Source organism: Moschus berezovskii, chromosome 17 (genome assembly GCF_049115385.1).
Source record: "Moschus berezovskii isolate FMDL1 chromosome 17, NW_MosBer_1.0, whole genome shotgun sequence".
Lineage (NCBI taxonomy): Eukaryota > Metazoa > Chordata > Mammalia > Artiodactyla > Moschidae > Moschus > Moschus berezovskii.
Genome location: NC_142476.1, coordinates 11,740,330 through 11,753,655, shown reverse-complemented (window position 1 = coordinate 11,753,655; position 13,326 = coordinate 11,740,330). Strand labels below are relative to the sequence as shown.

At 63.2% G+C, this 13,326-nt stretch overlaps 1 protein-coding gene across 1 annotated transcript in view; it reads right to left on the bottom strand.

Annotated features, from left to right (window-relative positions):
• Positions 1-13,326, bottom strand: part of LGR6 (leucine rich repeat containing G protein-coupled receptor 6) — an 80,244-nt gene that overhangs the window by 61,793 nt on the left and 5,125 nt on the right. Inside the window, 1 exon segment of the mRNA XM_088845016.1 lies at positions 888-959. Coding sequence (XP_088701142.1) covers positions 888-959 — 72 coding nt within the window.

The window sequence follows — 13,326 nt, the reverse complement described above, 5'->3', positions numbered from 1 at the left end:
GCAGGCTTCCAGGCTGTGGGAAGGGAGCAACCGAAGAGGGCTTCCTGGAGGAAGTGGGCCTTGTATTGGCCCTGATTAGAGAGACAGTGGACCTGCTGGGCTGGAGGGGAAACTGGCTCCAACGCAGGAGGGCACCAGAGGCGGGCTCCCGTGGAGCACAGCTGGCTGGTGGGCTTGGGCCAGGCAAGGGAGGGTCCTTGAAGCGGGTTGTGATAAACCAGAAAAGGCTCATGAGCTGGGGAGAGCCACCCGCGATGGGCAGAGTGTATCAGAGAGGGAGCAGTGGTTTGTCCTCACGCGCTGGGGCAGCCCCTGGCGGAGGGGACGTCCACGGCAGCGGCAGCAGTGGGAATGGGGACGAGGGGGCACTCACTGCAGAGGAAGAACCACCTGGACAGGGGCGTGGCCAGACCCGGGGCACAAGGGCAGGTCAAGGACGGCCCCAAGGAAAGGGGCTTCTCTGGTGGCTCAGCTGGTAAAGAATCCGCCTGCCATCTGGGAGACCTGGGTTCCATCCCTGGGTCGGGAAGATCCCCTGCAGAAGGGAAAGGCTACCCGCTCCAGTATTCTAGCCTGGAGAATTCCACGCACTGTATAGTCCATAGAGTCTCAAAGAGTCGGACACGACTCAGCAACTCTCACGTTCAAGGAAAGGAGAAGTGCTGACGGAAAGCTGGCCGGCTTCAGGGAGGTAGAAGCTCACATCCGAGTTCCTATGTCCACACTGCCCCCACTCAGCCCCACGCCTCGGCAGGTAGTGCTGACCCTCTCTCAAAACAGCTCCTTCTGCTGGACTATCCCTGCCCCCGGGGAGCCCAGTGCCCTGGTGTCAGAGGTCACAGTACCCGCTCCAGCCCCTCCCACCCCCGACCAAGGCCTCTACTCACAGCTCCTCCAGGAAGCGCAGGTGGCGGAAGACGCCAGGCCAGAGCTCCGTGAGGTTGTTCACGCTCAGGTCTCTGCAAGACAGAAGCAGCAGATGAGCAGACTGTGTCCCCTCGGCCCCGTGCGGTGCTCCCCGAGGCTCCCTCCTCCCAGTGGGATGGTCCACGATGAGGGCCGAGGAGGAAGCTGACCCCCCAACAGGGACGAGCCAGAGAAAAGTTCACAGAATGTTAGAGCAGGATGGGACTACTCCACACGCAGGACCCCTCGTGGACATTTTATCTGAGACCCCACGGGCTCCTGGGACCACCCCCAGACTGGCCAGCAGGATTCCACGGCCCTCTAGGCCTGCAGTCTCTCTCTCCCGCTGTCCCCCTACCACACCCCCAGGTTCCTTCTCCTCTTCTCCACCCAGAGGGCCTGGCCCCGGCACATCCCAGGGGACGCGGGATCCTGCCGAGTCCCACCTAGACTAACTGCCTTCCCACGTTACAAGAGACCCTGAGCGTGGCTTCCGCGCCTCCAAGGGACCCAGCACACAGAGGATCCCGGCAGGAACTGCCAGCATCTGCTGGAGGGCCACTGTGTCCAGTGCCGGCGACCCTTTATCCAAACAATCCTGCTGAATTCTCCCAACAGCCCCAAGGTGGATACCAATGTTGCTTCCACTTTACACTTGAGAAAGCAGAGAAAAGAGCGCTGAAGTCAACTCTCTCCTTGATTTACCCACCAGACTGAGAACTCTTAACTACTGTCACCTCATCCATAAAAATGGGGGAACGTCCCCAAACTCCTAGGGTCCTTGTACGGATTAAGTGAGCCAGTGCCTACAGACTGCCTGCCAGACCGTGCACAGTATGTCCTCCGCCTTCGGTCCCTCAGTGACCAGTGGGCAAGAGCCCCACCGTGTGCGGGCTGCACCAGCCCCAGCGTTTTCCTCCCAGTCCGCGCCGGAGACCGCACGTGTGTCTCACTCTTTGGATCCGGCTGTCACAAACCCCTAACAGCAGCCACTGGCCTCTGTCAGCTCCCTCCTCCCAGGGATGCACTTTCACCGCAAACCCCAGGGTCTCCATTTCCTGCAAGAAATGCCTGTGCTAAGCTGAGTGCTGGACACGGAGTGTGGGGCAGGGGCAGGGGCTGGGGGAGTGGGGGTCCAGCTCTGACCGATGAAAGGGCCAGCGTTTTATCCCTGGTAAAGCCGGACACATCGTCTGAGGAAGGAAGACGCCCCGTGCGGGCAGAGGTGAGGGCCCGCTGCTCCCCTCCTGCCGCACCCGAGGCCCCGACCCACCGTCCAAGAAGGGGGCCGGCAGCCTCAGAGTCGCAGGGCGCGCAGGGCAGCGACGGGAGCGGAAGGCGCGGCTCGGGAGCCCAGGCACGGAGCCTCCTGCGGGTCCCGGGCCGGCGCACCGTCAGCCCGGCGGGAAGAGTCGAGGCGCCTTGGAGCCGGAACCCTGAACGCGCGCCCAAGCGCCTCCGGACGCGCCTCCACTCGGGCTCGCAGGGTGATGACTCAGGCCTCGTCACTCAGCCGCCGCCCCGGGGGCCGCACCTCCGCGGCTCTGATGTGGCTCCAGGCGCCCCACCCTGGCCCGTCCTGAGAGCGGCCTCATTGTTCTCCCCGGGAGGAGCGCCCGGCCCGCGCCGCCCGCATCCTGCCGGAACAGCGCCCCGACCAGCTGCAGGGCTCTGGGGGCCGGTGCCAAGGAGGCGGCGGGGGAAGCGCGGGCCCGGGCCGGAGGGGCGGCTGGCCCGTGGGGCTCCGGGCGCGTGTCTGTGCACGTGCAGGCACGCGGAGTCCGCGCTCTCCACGTACCCGCCTGACCACGATGGAAACCCTCTGGGGGACGCTCAGCCGTCTCGGCCCCCCGGGGCGAACCCTTCTTGGCTGTGACCCGGGGCGAGAGAAGGGGCTCGGACCCGGCCCGGGGAGCGCAGGCTGCTCGGGGGGACTCGCGGCCCAGCTCGTGGGCGAACTGGACACCGACGCCCGGCCGCTGAGCGCCACTGCAGCCCGGCCACCCCACAAGCGCTGGCAGCACGCACACGCACGCAGCACGCACACGCACGCAGCACGCACGCAGCACACATGCACCACGCACCTGCACGCAGCACGCACGCAGCATGCACACGCACGCAGCACACATGCACCACGTACATAGCACGCACCGCACGCATGTACCACGCACGCATGCACCACGCACGCAGCACGCATGCACCACGCACCTGCACGCATGCACCACGCACGCACCACGCACCTGCACGCAGCACGCACGCAGCACGCACATGCACACGCACGCACATGCACACGCACGCAGCACACATGCACCACGTACATAGCACGCACCTGCACGCATGTACCACGCACGCATGCACCACGCACGCAGCACGCATGCACCACGCACCTGCACGCATGCACCACGCATGCACCACGCACCTGCACTTACCTGCACGCATGCATCACGCACGCAGCACGCATGCACCACGCACCTGCACGCAGCACGCACACGCACGCGTGCACGGTTCCCAGGACGTGCTTTACTCGGAAGCACGTGTTTGGCTGAAGCCTGAACTCTGTGGCCACGCAGCACCGCCTTCCCGCGCGCTGGGCCCTGCCCGCTGCTTCTCTCAGCTCGACAGCAGGGGTGAGGCTGGGTGTCACCCGCCGTGCGGGCTTTCCCAGCAGCCCTCGGGGCGCTCTGCGCGCCTCGCTGGACTCGCCCGGGGCAGGGCCGGGAGAGGGTCGACGGGCGAGCCTGGCAGCCTGCACACAGGAGGGTTCTCAGACCCTGGGTGTCCCAGACCACCAGGGAAGCTGGGAGAGGCAGCGTCGCCGTGGAGACCAGGAGCCGGGGACTCGGGGGCAGAGAGCAGCAGGACCCAAAACTAGGCCGGGTGGGGGTAGTAGGAGGCCCGCCGCGGGCTCACCGGGCCGACACCCAAGGGCCCTGCGAGCTTGTTCAGTGTGCGTTTTTCCTGTGAGCGGACGACAAAGGCCCTGGTCCTGCGAGGCGGACCTCGGAGGACTGTCCCCACCGGAGGGGAGAGGCCTGGAGGCAGGGCCAATCTCTGCAGCCAAGAAGAGGGCGGCTGGAGTGACCAGGACATGAGTCCCTGTCCCCCGGCCGTGCCCCTGGGCTACCTCCTCTGAGAGTCTGAGAGGCCTCCCACCAGAGCTGAGCAGCTTCCTGCGTCCTGCACTTTCGTTCAGGCTCCCGCAGGGGCGTCAGGTGGGCCCTTGCCCTGTTCCTGGCACTGCCCTACCCCACCAGCAGCCAGCTGTGCTGACCAGACTGCAGGCCTGCTTATGCCGGCTGACTCCTGGCAGCCTCCCTCTTCCCACGTGTGAGATGAGTGAGAAACACAGGAGTCAGTGAACAAGCCGGCTGGTAAAACAGGGCCCGCTCAGCAGGTCTTCATAACATCCTGCCTGACGAATTGTGATGCTCAGGGCTCAGTACCCCTGTGACCCCGGCTCCTGCACGGGAAGGGCTTACTCTCAGGCACACAGGGGCTGCAGCACATGCCGTGAAGGACCCCAGCCCGGCCCCACCGAACCAGCCGACACAGAGCTGCCTCAGAGTTCTGCACGTCTCCCAACAAGGGCGTGACTCCAGCCAGGGAAAGAGCGCCGGCTGTTACACACACCGCAGCACAACCTCAGGGTCTCCGGCTTTGCACAAACTCCTGTGTGAGAACGACGCTGTACTTTAAACACAAGGGCTGTTGCTCGATTCTGTCCTGTCTTGGCTCCTTTGTAACGCCACTCCTCAGTTAGGGTTCGAGGAGGGAGTGGCGGCCGGGAGTGGGGAAGGCGGCGCTGGCATCTGACCTGGAGGTCAGTGGGGGGTCCCCGTGGTTTCCAAGCCAAGACAAGGCTTGTGCATGTCATGTGGAACCGGGGAGAGACAGGAAGCCCAGAAGGTCATCAGGTGACCCAGTTAATTCAGGAGGGAAGGGAACATTCCTAAAAGTCAGGTGAGAGGGGAGAAAGTAGCTTTTAGCCCTGGATTGTAAACCCACAGGAGTCAGGGAGTGGTGCTCACTTTGTCCCCTCCAAGCGACAGCAGAGGAAGGAGACGGAGCCAAGAGAGGCCAGAAAGGTGCCTCCTGCTCAAGGATGCTACCTTCAGATCGAGGTTTGGCACCAACTTCAGGCCACAGCCTCATTTCCACCTCTTCTTGGGAAAGGGAAAGTGCCGGCCGGACCAGCAGGAGAGGGCGCGGGTGCCTGGGTGGGGGAGGAGGGTGGCCTCGGAGGTGGAGAGGGTCCCAGGCTGACCTGACCCTCAGCCCTGCAGGAACCCCTAGGTGGGGGAGCCAGCCCGTCCCAGGCTCAGGAGACATGGCTGCTCTGCTGGGCAAAGTGATCAAGCTGGGGGGTCCCAGGGCCTCTGCCTAGTCAGAGGTGCTTCCCTGCCCCAATGGTCAGTGCTGACCCCCTGGGCCTCCCTCCACTGAGCCTGGAACAGGCGAGGGCTCTGCAGAGAACAGTCGGGACAGGCCGCCTGGGTGTCTGCTTCCCTATGTGGGCCACCCACACAGAGGCCAGGGGGACACCAAGGGCCCACTCAGGGCAGCCGCAGGCAGCCCAGGGGGGCGAAAGCACCCACCCCGAGATGGTTCAGAACTCCACCGCCTGCACTGACTGTTCACACTTCAGGTCATTAAATCGGAGTGAAAATTCAGTGTCTCGTCTACACTGGCCACACGTGGCTAGTGGTTGCCACACCGGACGGAGCAGACATAGGGCGTGTCTTTGGTGTCCTGTTGGAGGTCCTGGGATGCCCCTGCTGTCGGCCCATTCCCCCTGCATCTTCGCCCTCTGCTGGCTTCGTGACTCTGGGCAAGAGACCTCAGCTCCCCCCGCGCCGTCTCCTCTCTAGGAAAGCGCTTCACCCGCGCTGGGCACCCTGAACGCAACTCCACATCTATTCAGCCGCCCACCATGGCCCGGCACATGCACCTCCGACCCCCAGCCGCTCAGTGCCCTCCAGCTTGTGAAGCGCCTGCAGTGTACCAGGCCCCGCACTACGTGCTGAAGCTGCTGATCCAACAGTGTGGGAGCCCCTCAGAGCCCAGTCAGGTGGCACAGTGACACGAGTGGGCAGTGACACGGGCTGGGGCCTCACAGGACCTGGGCGTGGCTGCTGACCTCTGCGGGCTCAGCAGAGATTGTCATCCCCTGTGGCACTGGTCTCCCCACACGGTGGCTGCCGGGATGCCCTCATCACACACGCAGCGCCATAGGGTGGGTGCTCCCCAGGCAGCCCCGACCAGGACTGACCCGGAGCCAAGAGTCCACTTGGCGGTCCCCCCTCATTCCTGCCCAGCTCAGTGCCCTCCACTTGCCAGCGCTGCCTTCCAGCCCTGCCCTGCCCTCCCCTCTGTCCGTTTCTGGAGGTGTGAGGCAGGAAACTGTCCTCCCTGTGGGCCCAGAGTCCCTCAGAGAGGGAGCTGGGGCGTTCCATCAGATCAGAGGTCCTCCAGGGCGCCCAAGAGAGGGGGTGGGAGGCAGGGGCAGAGGGCAGGCCGAGGACCGGGCAGCCCTGGCCTGGGCGGGAGGCCGTGCACTTTGAGTGCCGAGCAGACCGCAGCCCTGGGCCCCGCTGGTGGAGCTGAAGCTGCGGCCTTCATTGCACTGGCTTATTTGCACTTTACTGCATGGATACAGTGGTGGGTGTGTCCGGGGGAAGCTGGAGAGGCCCTGTATTCAGAGTCCCTCCACCCCCGACACCTCCCAGCTGGATGCCTTCCTCTCTCATCAGGACCGCTGTCCCAGCAGCTGTCCTGGCCTCCCTGTCCATCCCGGCCATATGGTTCTCTAGAGTCTCAGCTCGAGTCTGATAGGAAAGAGGGGACGCTGGACTCAGAGCACCAAGAGCCACCTTTGCAGGGAGGGACCGTCGTGCAGACGCGGATCAGGGCAGGGACCCTCCAAGGCCGCCCTGCAGGCCCCCGCCCACACAGGTGCTGTCTGGAGGGGCTGGCACAGGCGTGGCCTCGTTTCATCTAATCCTTTCATCGGCTGGGAGAGAAGTTCTTTATTTCCTTTTCATATTTCCTTTTCAGTTCAGAAAGGAAGACTCGGAAATATCAAGTTACTGCCCGTCTAGTCACAGTAAGAGGCTTGGTTCTGCTGAGCCCAGCCGGGCCGCGCCTGCCCCAGCCGCCTGAGGCTGAAATGTGCGCAGTGAGGGCGGCGGCTGGGAACAAAGGAGGGATTGGGCCTCTGGGTCCCCCTCGCCCAGCTGCCACGACCGGTGGAACTTTCCAGAGCCCAGCCCTGCTGTCTCTCCCGGGGGAGGTCCTGCCCGCCCATAGAGCCTCTCCTGTCCTTCCGCCCACCGCCCCCAGCCCCAAGTCCCCGAGCCTGGCCCGGCAGATCCCACTGCATCCTGTGTGGGTTGTCGCCCATCCACCACCTTCGTCCCCCCGAGGGGCTCTGACAACCCGCCCCCTCCCAGTTCCCACCCATCTGGGCCACGGGCTCGGGAAACGAGGGTCGACTAGCAGCCCCACGGAGGAAGGGGCCCCGCCAGACGTGCAGCTCGTTCCCTCGTGTTGCGCTTGGACTGACGGTCTCCCGAGGGGAACGCAGTCTGTGGGCTCTGGGACGCCGGGTCTGACCTTCGCCTGTCTGCTTTCCAGGTGCTTGATGTGACTGAGTTATGTTTCCTGTGTTTTAGTTTCTGCACCAACAACTGTCACACAATACCTCCTCTTTGGGGAGTTTGTGAGGATCAGCCCTGCCCACCGGTGCCCAGCATCCCACCCTCAGCCGCCCTCACCCCCAGAGCCCTCGTCTGGAAAAGCTGCTCTGTGGGTTACTTCGAGGGGATGCGGGAGGGCGCTCTGGGCCTGCCCTGCCCTTAGGAGCCACCAGCTGCCTTTGCAGCCTCCAGAGAGTGCTGCCTGCCTCATCCCTCATCTTCCCACCTTTGATCTTCTGATCTCTGGGCAGGGTCTCCCAGCCAAAGGCATTCCTGTCTCCTGCCTCCTCTAAGGAGGGCGAACGACTGGGCACCCCTGCCCCCGGGCTTTCTTCTTCCCTGTGTTGTGGGTATAGCCAGGACTCCTGCAGACGCCCTGGGACCAAGAAATAGCCCAGTCCCTAGGGAGGGGGTTGTCTGGAGGGAAAGGGGTCATGGGAAAGGGCTGGCTACTGGGCCGCCACTGGGCATGGTGCCCTGGGCCAGACACACTGGAAGGGCGCCATCGGCCTCACTCCCTGCCCCGGCACCTCACGTGCAGCTGAGCCGAGCTCGGGAGGCGTGTGTGGGGGTGGGCGCACCCTGCCCTCAGGGAGCCACAGTCCAGGGACACGTTCAGACCACAGGCACAGCTGGACATTAGTGCTGGAGGAACCCCACGCCTGGGGACCAGGACACAGGCAGGGAGGGCTTCCTGGAGGAAGGCCACGAAGGACAGGGTAGCCCTGAGAAAGCGTCCTGGCTGAGGGCATGGCCGCGTTGGCACCTCGGCAGCCAAGCAGCCGCAGAGATAGTGCCGTGGGCTGAGCAGCGGTCCTCAGAGATGTGATGGGGTACTGATCCCCAGGACCTGTGGGAAAGGGTCTTCCCCTGAAAGTGAAGCATCTGAGGTGGAGGAGCCTCTGGGTGGGCCCGGGTGCAGGTGCCGCAGAATAGACGCAGACACACACACAGGCGGGCGGCAGCTGGAGCGATGTGGCCACGGGCCTGGGAGCCAGCGGCCCCGGGAGGCAGAGGACGAGGCCCCACGGACACCGCCCAGCTCGGGGCGCGGTGACAGGAGCCCGGCGAGATGCAGGGAGCACTCAGATGGGCCTCCGTACACCCACACCCACCATCCTCCCCGCCCCGGGGAGCACCCTCCTGACGCCCTGGACCACAGCCCCACCCAACTGCCCTCCACCTGGAGCGGCCTCTGGTGTCTGCTGTGACCTGGCAGTTCTCCTGTGTGTCCGTGTGTCCCAGACCCCCGCCCAGGACGGCCCCCAGCAGCCCCGTCCTGAAAGCCCCAAACCACAGGGTCTGTCCACAGCGCCCGTGTCCACCCACGGTGAAGACTGGGCAGCCATGGGAGCAGGGCGGGTGGATCTTCAAACAAGGGGCCAGACACAGCCCTGCTCCGTACAGGCCAAACACAGGGGAGAGAGGCCATGGCCGAGGCTGCCCCGGGGTTCAGGGGGAGCTGGTACCAGGGGGAGGCTGTTGCTGCTCCATCTCTGGTCTGGGCACTAGTTACCCAAGTGTACTCAGCTTGTGGAAATATACCAGGACACATTAGCCAAAGGTATACTTTTCTGTGAGCACACTCCACGTAAACAAAAGTTAAACAATCAGAGACGGGGGACTCATTCTGAAAGCCCTCAAGGAACCCAGCGCCGGCTGAGGGCTCCCTCTGGATTTCCTGATTATACCGCCCAGCCTTTACCTCACGGGACTGAAGTAGAACGCGTGTTTCCGTGGGTTCACCTCCTTCATCTTGTGTCCCCGGCATAGTGTAGGCGCTCAGTAAACACCTGCTGAGAGTTGCTGCAGGGCCAAGGGCACGCTGCTCTGAGTCACCCCCAGAGGTCCCGGCCATGGGTCCCAGCTCCCTGGGTGGTCCCAGGCGCCCTCCCCACAGCGGCCCCCTGCCCTGTGCCAGTCCCCACCTGGCACCTGCGGGGTGGTGCCCTCTGACCCACCAGCCCGCAACCTCCCGGGCACAGACGAGGACCTTCGGAGCCAGATGCGGCGCAGACTCGCAGACCGAGCCCCTGGCCCCGGAGCTCTCTCTGCACCCACACTTCCGTCTCTGCTCCTTGCTTACGGGTTGAGGTTTCTTTTCCAAGAAGCAGTAAAGGGAGTGACGGACAGGCTGACACTCCCAAGTGGCAGGGTTTATGGGGCAAACGTCTCACTCTCCCGAAACCCGAGCCCAGCCACAGGCTGGCCGACTGGCAGCTGAGTCTGGCTCTATCCTCACCACAGCCATGCGGGTGGACGCCACCTCTTGGGCCTGCAGGGGGGCCAGGCCACACTGCCCCCAGGTGGGAGGCTGCCCTCCAGCCCAACCGGCTCTCAGGAGCGCTCCGCGCTGCCTATATGTTCATTCACGGCCTTGCTCATCCCAGCGACGGCTTTGGGCTCCACATAAAGGGTGACACCAGCCAGCTGGGGAACAGCCAGTGAACGGCAGTCAGAACCCAGGAGTGAAGTTCCCGGAGGAAGAGCTGGGGGCCTAAATCAAGCTGCCGCTTCCCTGGCTCCCTCCGAAGACGGCCCCCCAGAGTGTCAGGCTTCCAGCTTGAATGCCTTTCTTAACCACATTCTTGCAGTAAATCACAGAGGCGACCATGGGGCCCTGTCTAAGTGCGACTCGGGTCAAAGCAACCCCAGGGCAGGGTGGCAGGGAGGGTTCAGGGCTAGCTGGCCTGCCAAGGGTCTGGTTTATTCCGCGGAGAAGCTGGAGGCTGGTTCTGGGCACACTTGAAGTGCAGCTCTGAACCCAGCAGGGCTGGAGTGGGGTCTGAGCCCCTGCACCCAGACAGGTCCCCAGAGGAGGGAGACTGCTGGCCCCCGTGTGGAGTGAGAGCTTCAGGATGTCCAAGGGCCTGCAGGGCATAAATCACCCTTACACAACCCTTCTATTTTTTCAACCACTTTCTTGTTAAGTGTTGAGCAAACTGGCTCATGGAGACGTCCAGCAGCAGCCCGGCCTAGACAAGGTGGCCGGCGTCAGGGCCACCGTAGGGGTCTGCCTCCTCCCTCCTCCAGCCCTGCCCCCTCCACCCGTGAGGCCAGAGGCCATGGTGGGCTGGCTGCAGGCAGGCGCTGTGATGCTCTGGGTCCCACGAGGGGCAGCCCAGGCCCTCGGCCTCCTCCCTCAGTCCCCTGTGCAGCAGCATGTCTCCAGCCTTCAGGGCCAACAGAGCAGGGGGAGCCGCCTCTTCCCTTCGCGCAGAGCTGGTGGCGGGATAGGAACTGGAGGTGTTACAGCAGGAGGGCGGAGAGCCCCAGGGATCACACCCCTGCGGGGTCCCCGTCACCCGCGTCACAGTGGACGGCGGGTCACTCTGAGCTCTGTAGTAGCCCCCTGCTCTGTCCACCCTAAAGATGGGAAGGAGCCCCCACCCACTCCCCTGGAGGCCTTGCCCACTAGTCTGATGCCTGACTGACTCACAGAAGCACAGCTCGGCCATGGTCCCTGCCCCGCAGACGCCGTGCACAGGCCCACCTGCCCCCTAATGTCCACTGAGGTGCGTCTGGACAGGCCTGCCCCCACCACACCCCTCAGAAGGGCACCCGCCGCATCCTCCAGTCTGCTCTGCCTGCACCATTCATGGTCACCGTGATCCCAGGCTCGGAAGCAGAGAGTCCAGGGCACAGGCACAGAGGGGACTCGCTCAACCCATGACGACTGAGGGCGGGGGCGGGGCGAGACCCTCATCCTACGAACAAGCGCAGGGCCAGCAACACAACCTGCAGGACTCAGAGCTCATTCAAAACTCGAGACCTTGGAGATGGCGACCGTGGAGCGGCGGCCCAAGACGGCCCCTAAGGCGCGGGGCACGGCCAGGCCGGGGGGGGCCCAGGCCACCACCCCCGCAGCGCACTGGGCAGGCGCCCTGCTGGGAGTGCGGAGTCAGCCGCGGGTGCTGGGGGCCGCCGGCCTGTCCCCACTCCCTCCCGCTGTCGTCCTGGACGATGGTGCCCCAGCCTGCCGGTCGGCGTCCAACACAAAGGTAGGGCGTGCACTTACGGTCCTTCCCGGCTCGGTGCCCACAGCCCAGACACTCGACCCACCTCCTTCCAACCCCAACACCCACTGGGGCGCCGGGCCCGAGCTGGGGGAGGGGTGACCGGGACAACGCCCGTCCGTGAGCGGCGCTCACGCCACGCAGGGCACCCCCTGCAGGAGGAGACCTCCCCGCAGGGACATGTGTGTCTGTCTGCGGTCTCCACGTGCCCGTGAGTCTCAGTCTCTGCGTGTCTGTGTGTCTCTGTGTGTGTGTCTGTGTGTGTGTGACTCTGTGTGTGTGTCTGTGTGTGTGTGTGACTCTGTGTGTCTGTGTGTGTGTGTCTCTGTGTGACTCTGTGTGTCTCTGTGTATGTGTGTCTGTGTGTTTATACGTGTCTGTGTGTGTCTATGTGTGTGTCTGTGTGTGTGTGTGACTCTGTGTGTCTGTGTGTGTGTGTGAGACTCTGTGTGTCTGTGTGTGTGTCTCTGTGTGACTCTGTATTTATGTGTTTCTGTGTGTCTCTGTGTCTCTGTGTGTGTGTGTGACTCTGTGTGTGTCTGTGTGTGTGTGTCTCTGTGTGACTCTGTGTGTCTCTGTGGATGTGTGTCTGTGTGTTTATACATGTCTGTGTGTATCTATGTGTGTGTCTATGTGAGTGTATCTCTGTGTCTCTGTGGATGGTGTCTGTGTGTTTATACGTCTCTGTGTGTGTCTCTGTGTGTGTGTCTCTGTGTGTGTGTGAGACTCTGTGTGTCTGTGTGTGTGTCTATGTGAGTGTGTCTCTGTGTGACTCTGTATTTATGTGTTTCTGTGTGTCTCTGTGTCTGTGTGTGTGTGTATTTGTGACTCTGTGTGTCTCTGTGTGTGTGTGTGTGTCTGTGTGTGTGTCTATGTGAGTGTGTCTCTGTGTCTCTGTGTGTCTCTGTGTCTGTGTGTCTGTGTGTTTATACGTGTCTGTGTGTGTGTGTCTATGTGTGTGTCTGTGTGTGTGTGTCTATGTGAGTGTGTCTCTGTGTGACTTTGTATTTATGTGTCTCTGTGTCTCTGTGTGTGTGTGTGTGACTCTGTGTGTGTCTCTGTGAGTGTCTCTGTCTGTCTCTGTGGATGTGTGTGTGTGTGTTTATACATGTCTGTGTGTGTGACTCTGTGTGTGTGTCTGTGTGCGTGTGTCTGTGTCTCTGTGTGTCTCTGTGGATGTGTGTCTGTGTGTTTATATGTGTCTCTGTGTGTCTATGTGTGTGTCTGTGTGCGTGTGTCCGTGTCTTTGTGTGTACCTGTGTGTGACTGTGTCTGCGTGTGTCTCTGTGTGTGTGAGAAGGGAGGTGCCATGTGGACCCCTTGGCCCCACCACTCCCCGCCCGTCCGGGATGCCATGTGCCCTGGCTCTGAGCCTGGGACCACACAGACCCCTGATACCCAGACGCCCCAGGGCCGCCTGCCCGTCCAGTGCCCCCAGAGGCCGAGGCGGAGCGGCCCCAGCCGCCCACTGCCCGGCACCTGCCCGCTGGCATGGCTCAGGGGGGCGCGAGGCCAGCCCCCAGCTGTCCTCTGCACCGTGTCCTCCTGTGGCTTCCAGAATGACTCTCCGCTCTCTGCCCAGGCTGGGCCTCTGGGGAGTCTTTCCCCTTGGAGACCTGTTCTCCCACGTTCGCGGGGGAGGCGAGGCCTGAACTGGTGTCAGCCGCTGGGAGCCACCCCTGTTATCAGGGGACTAGTGAGCACAGAGG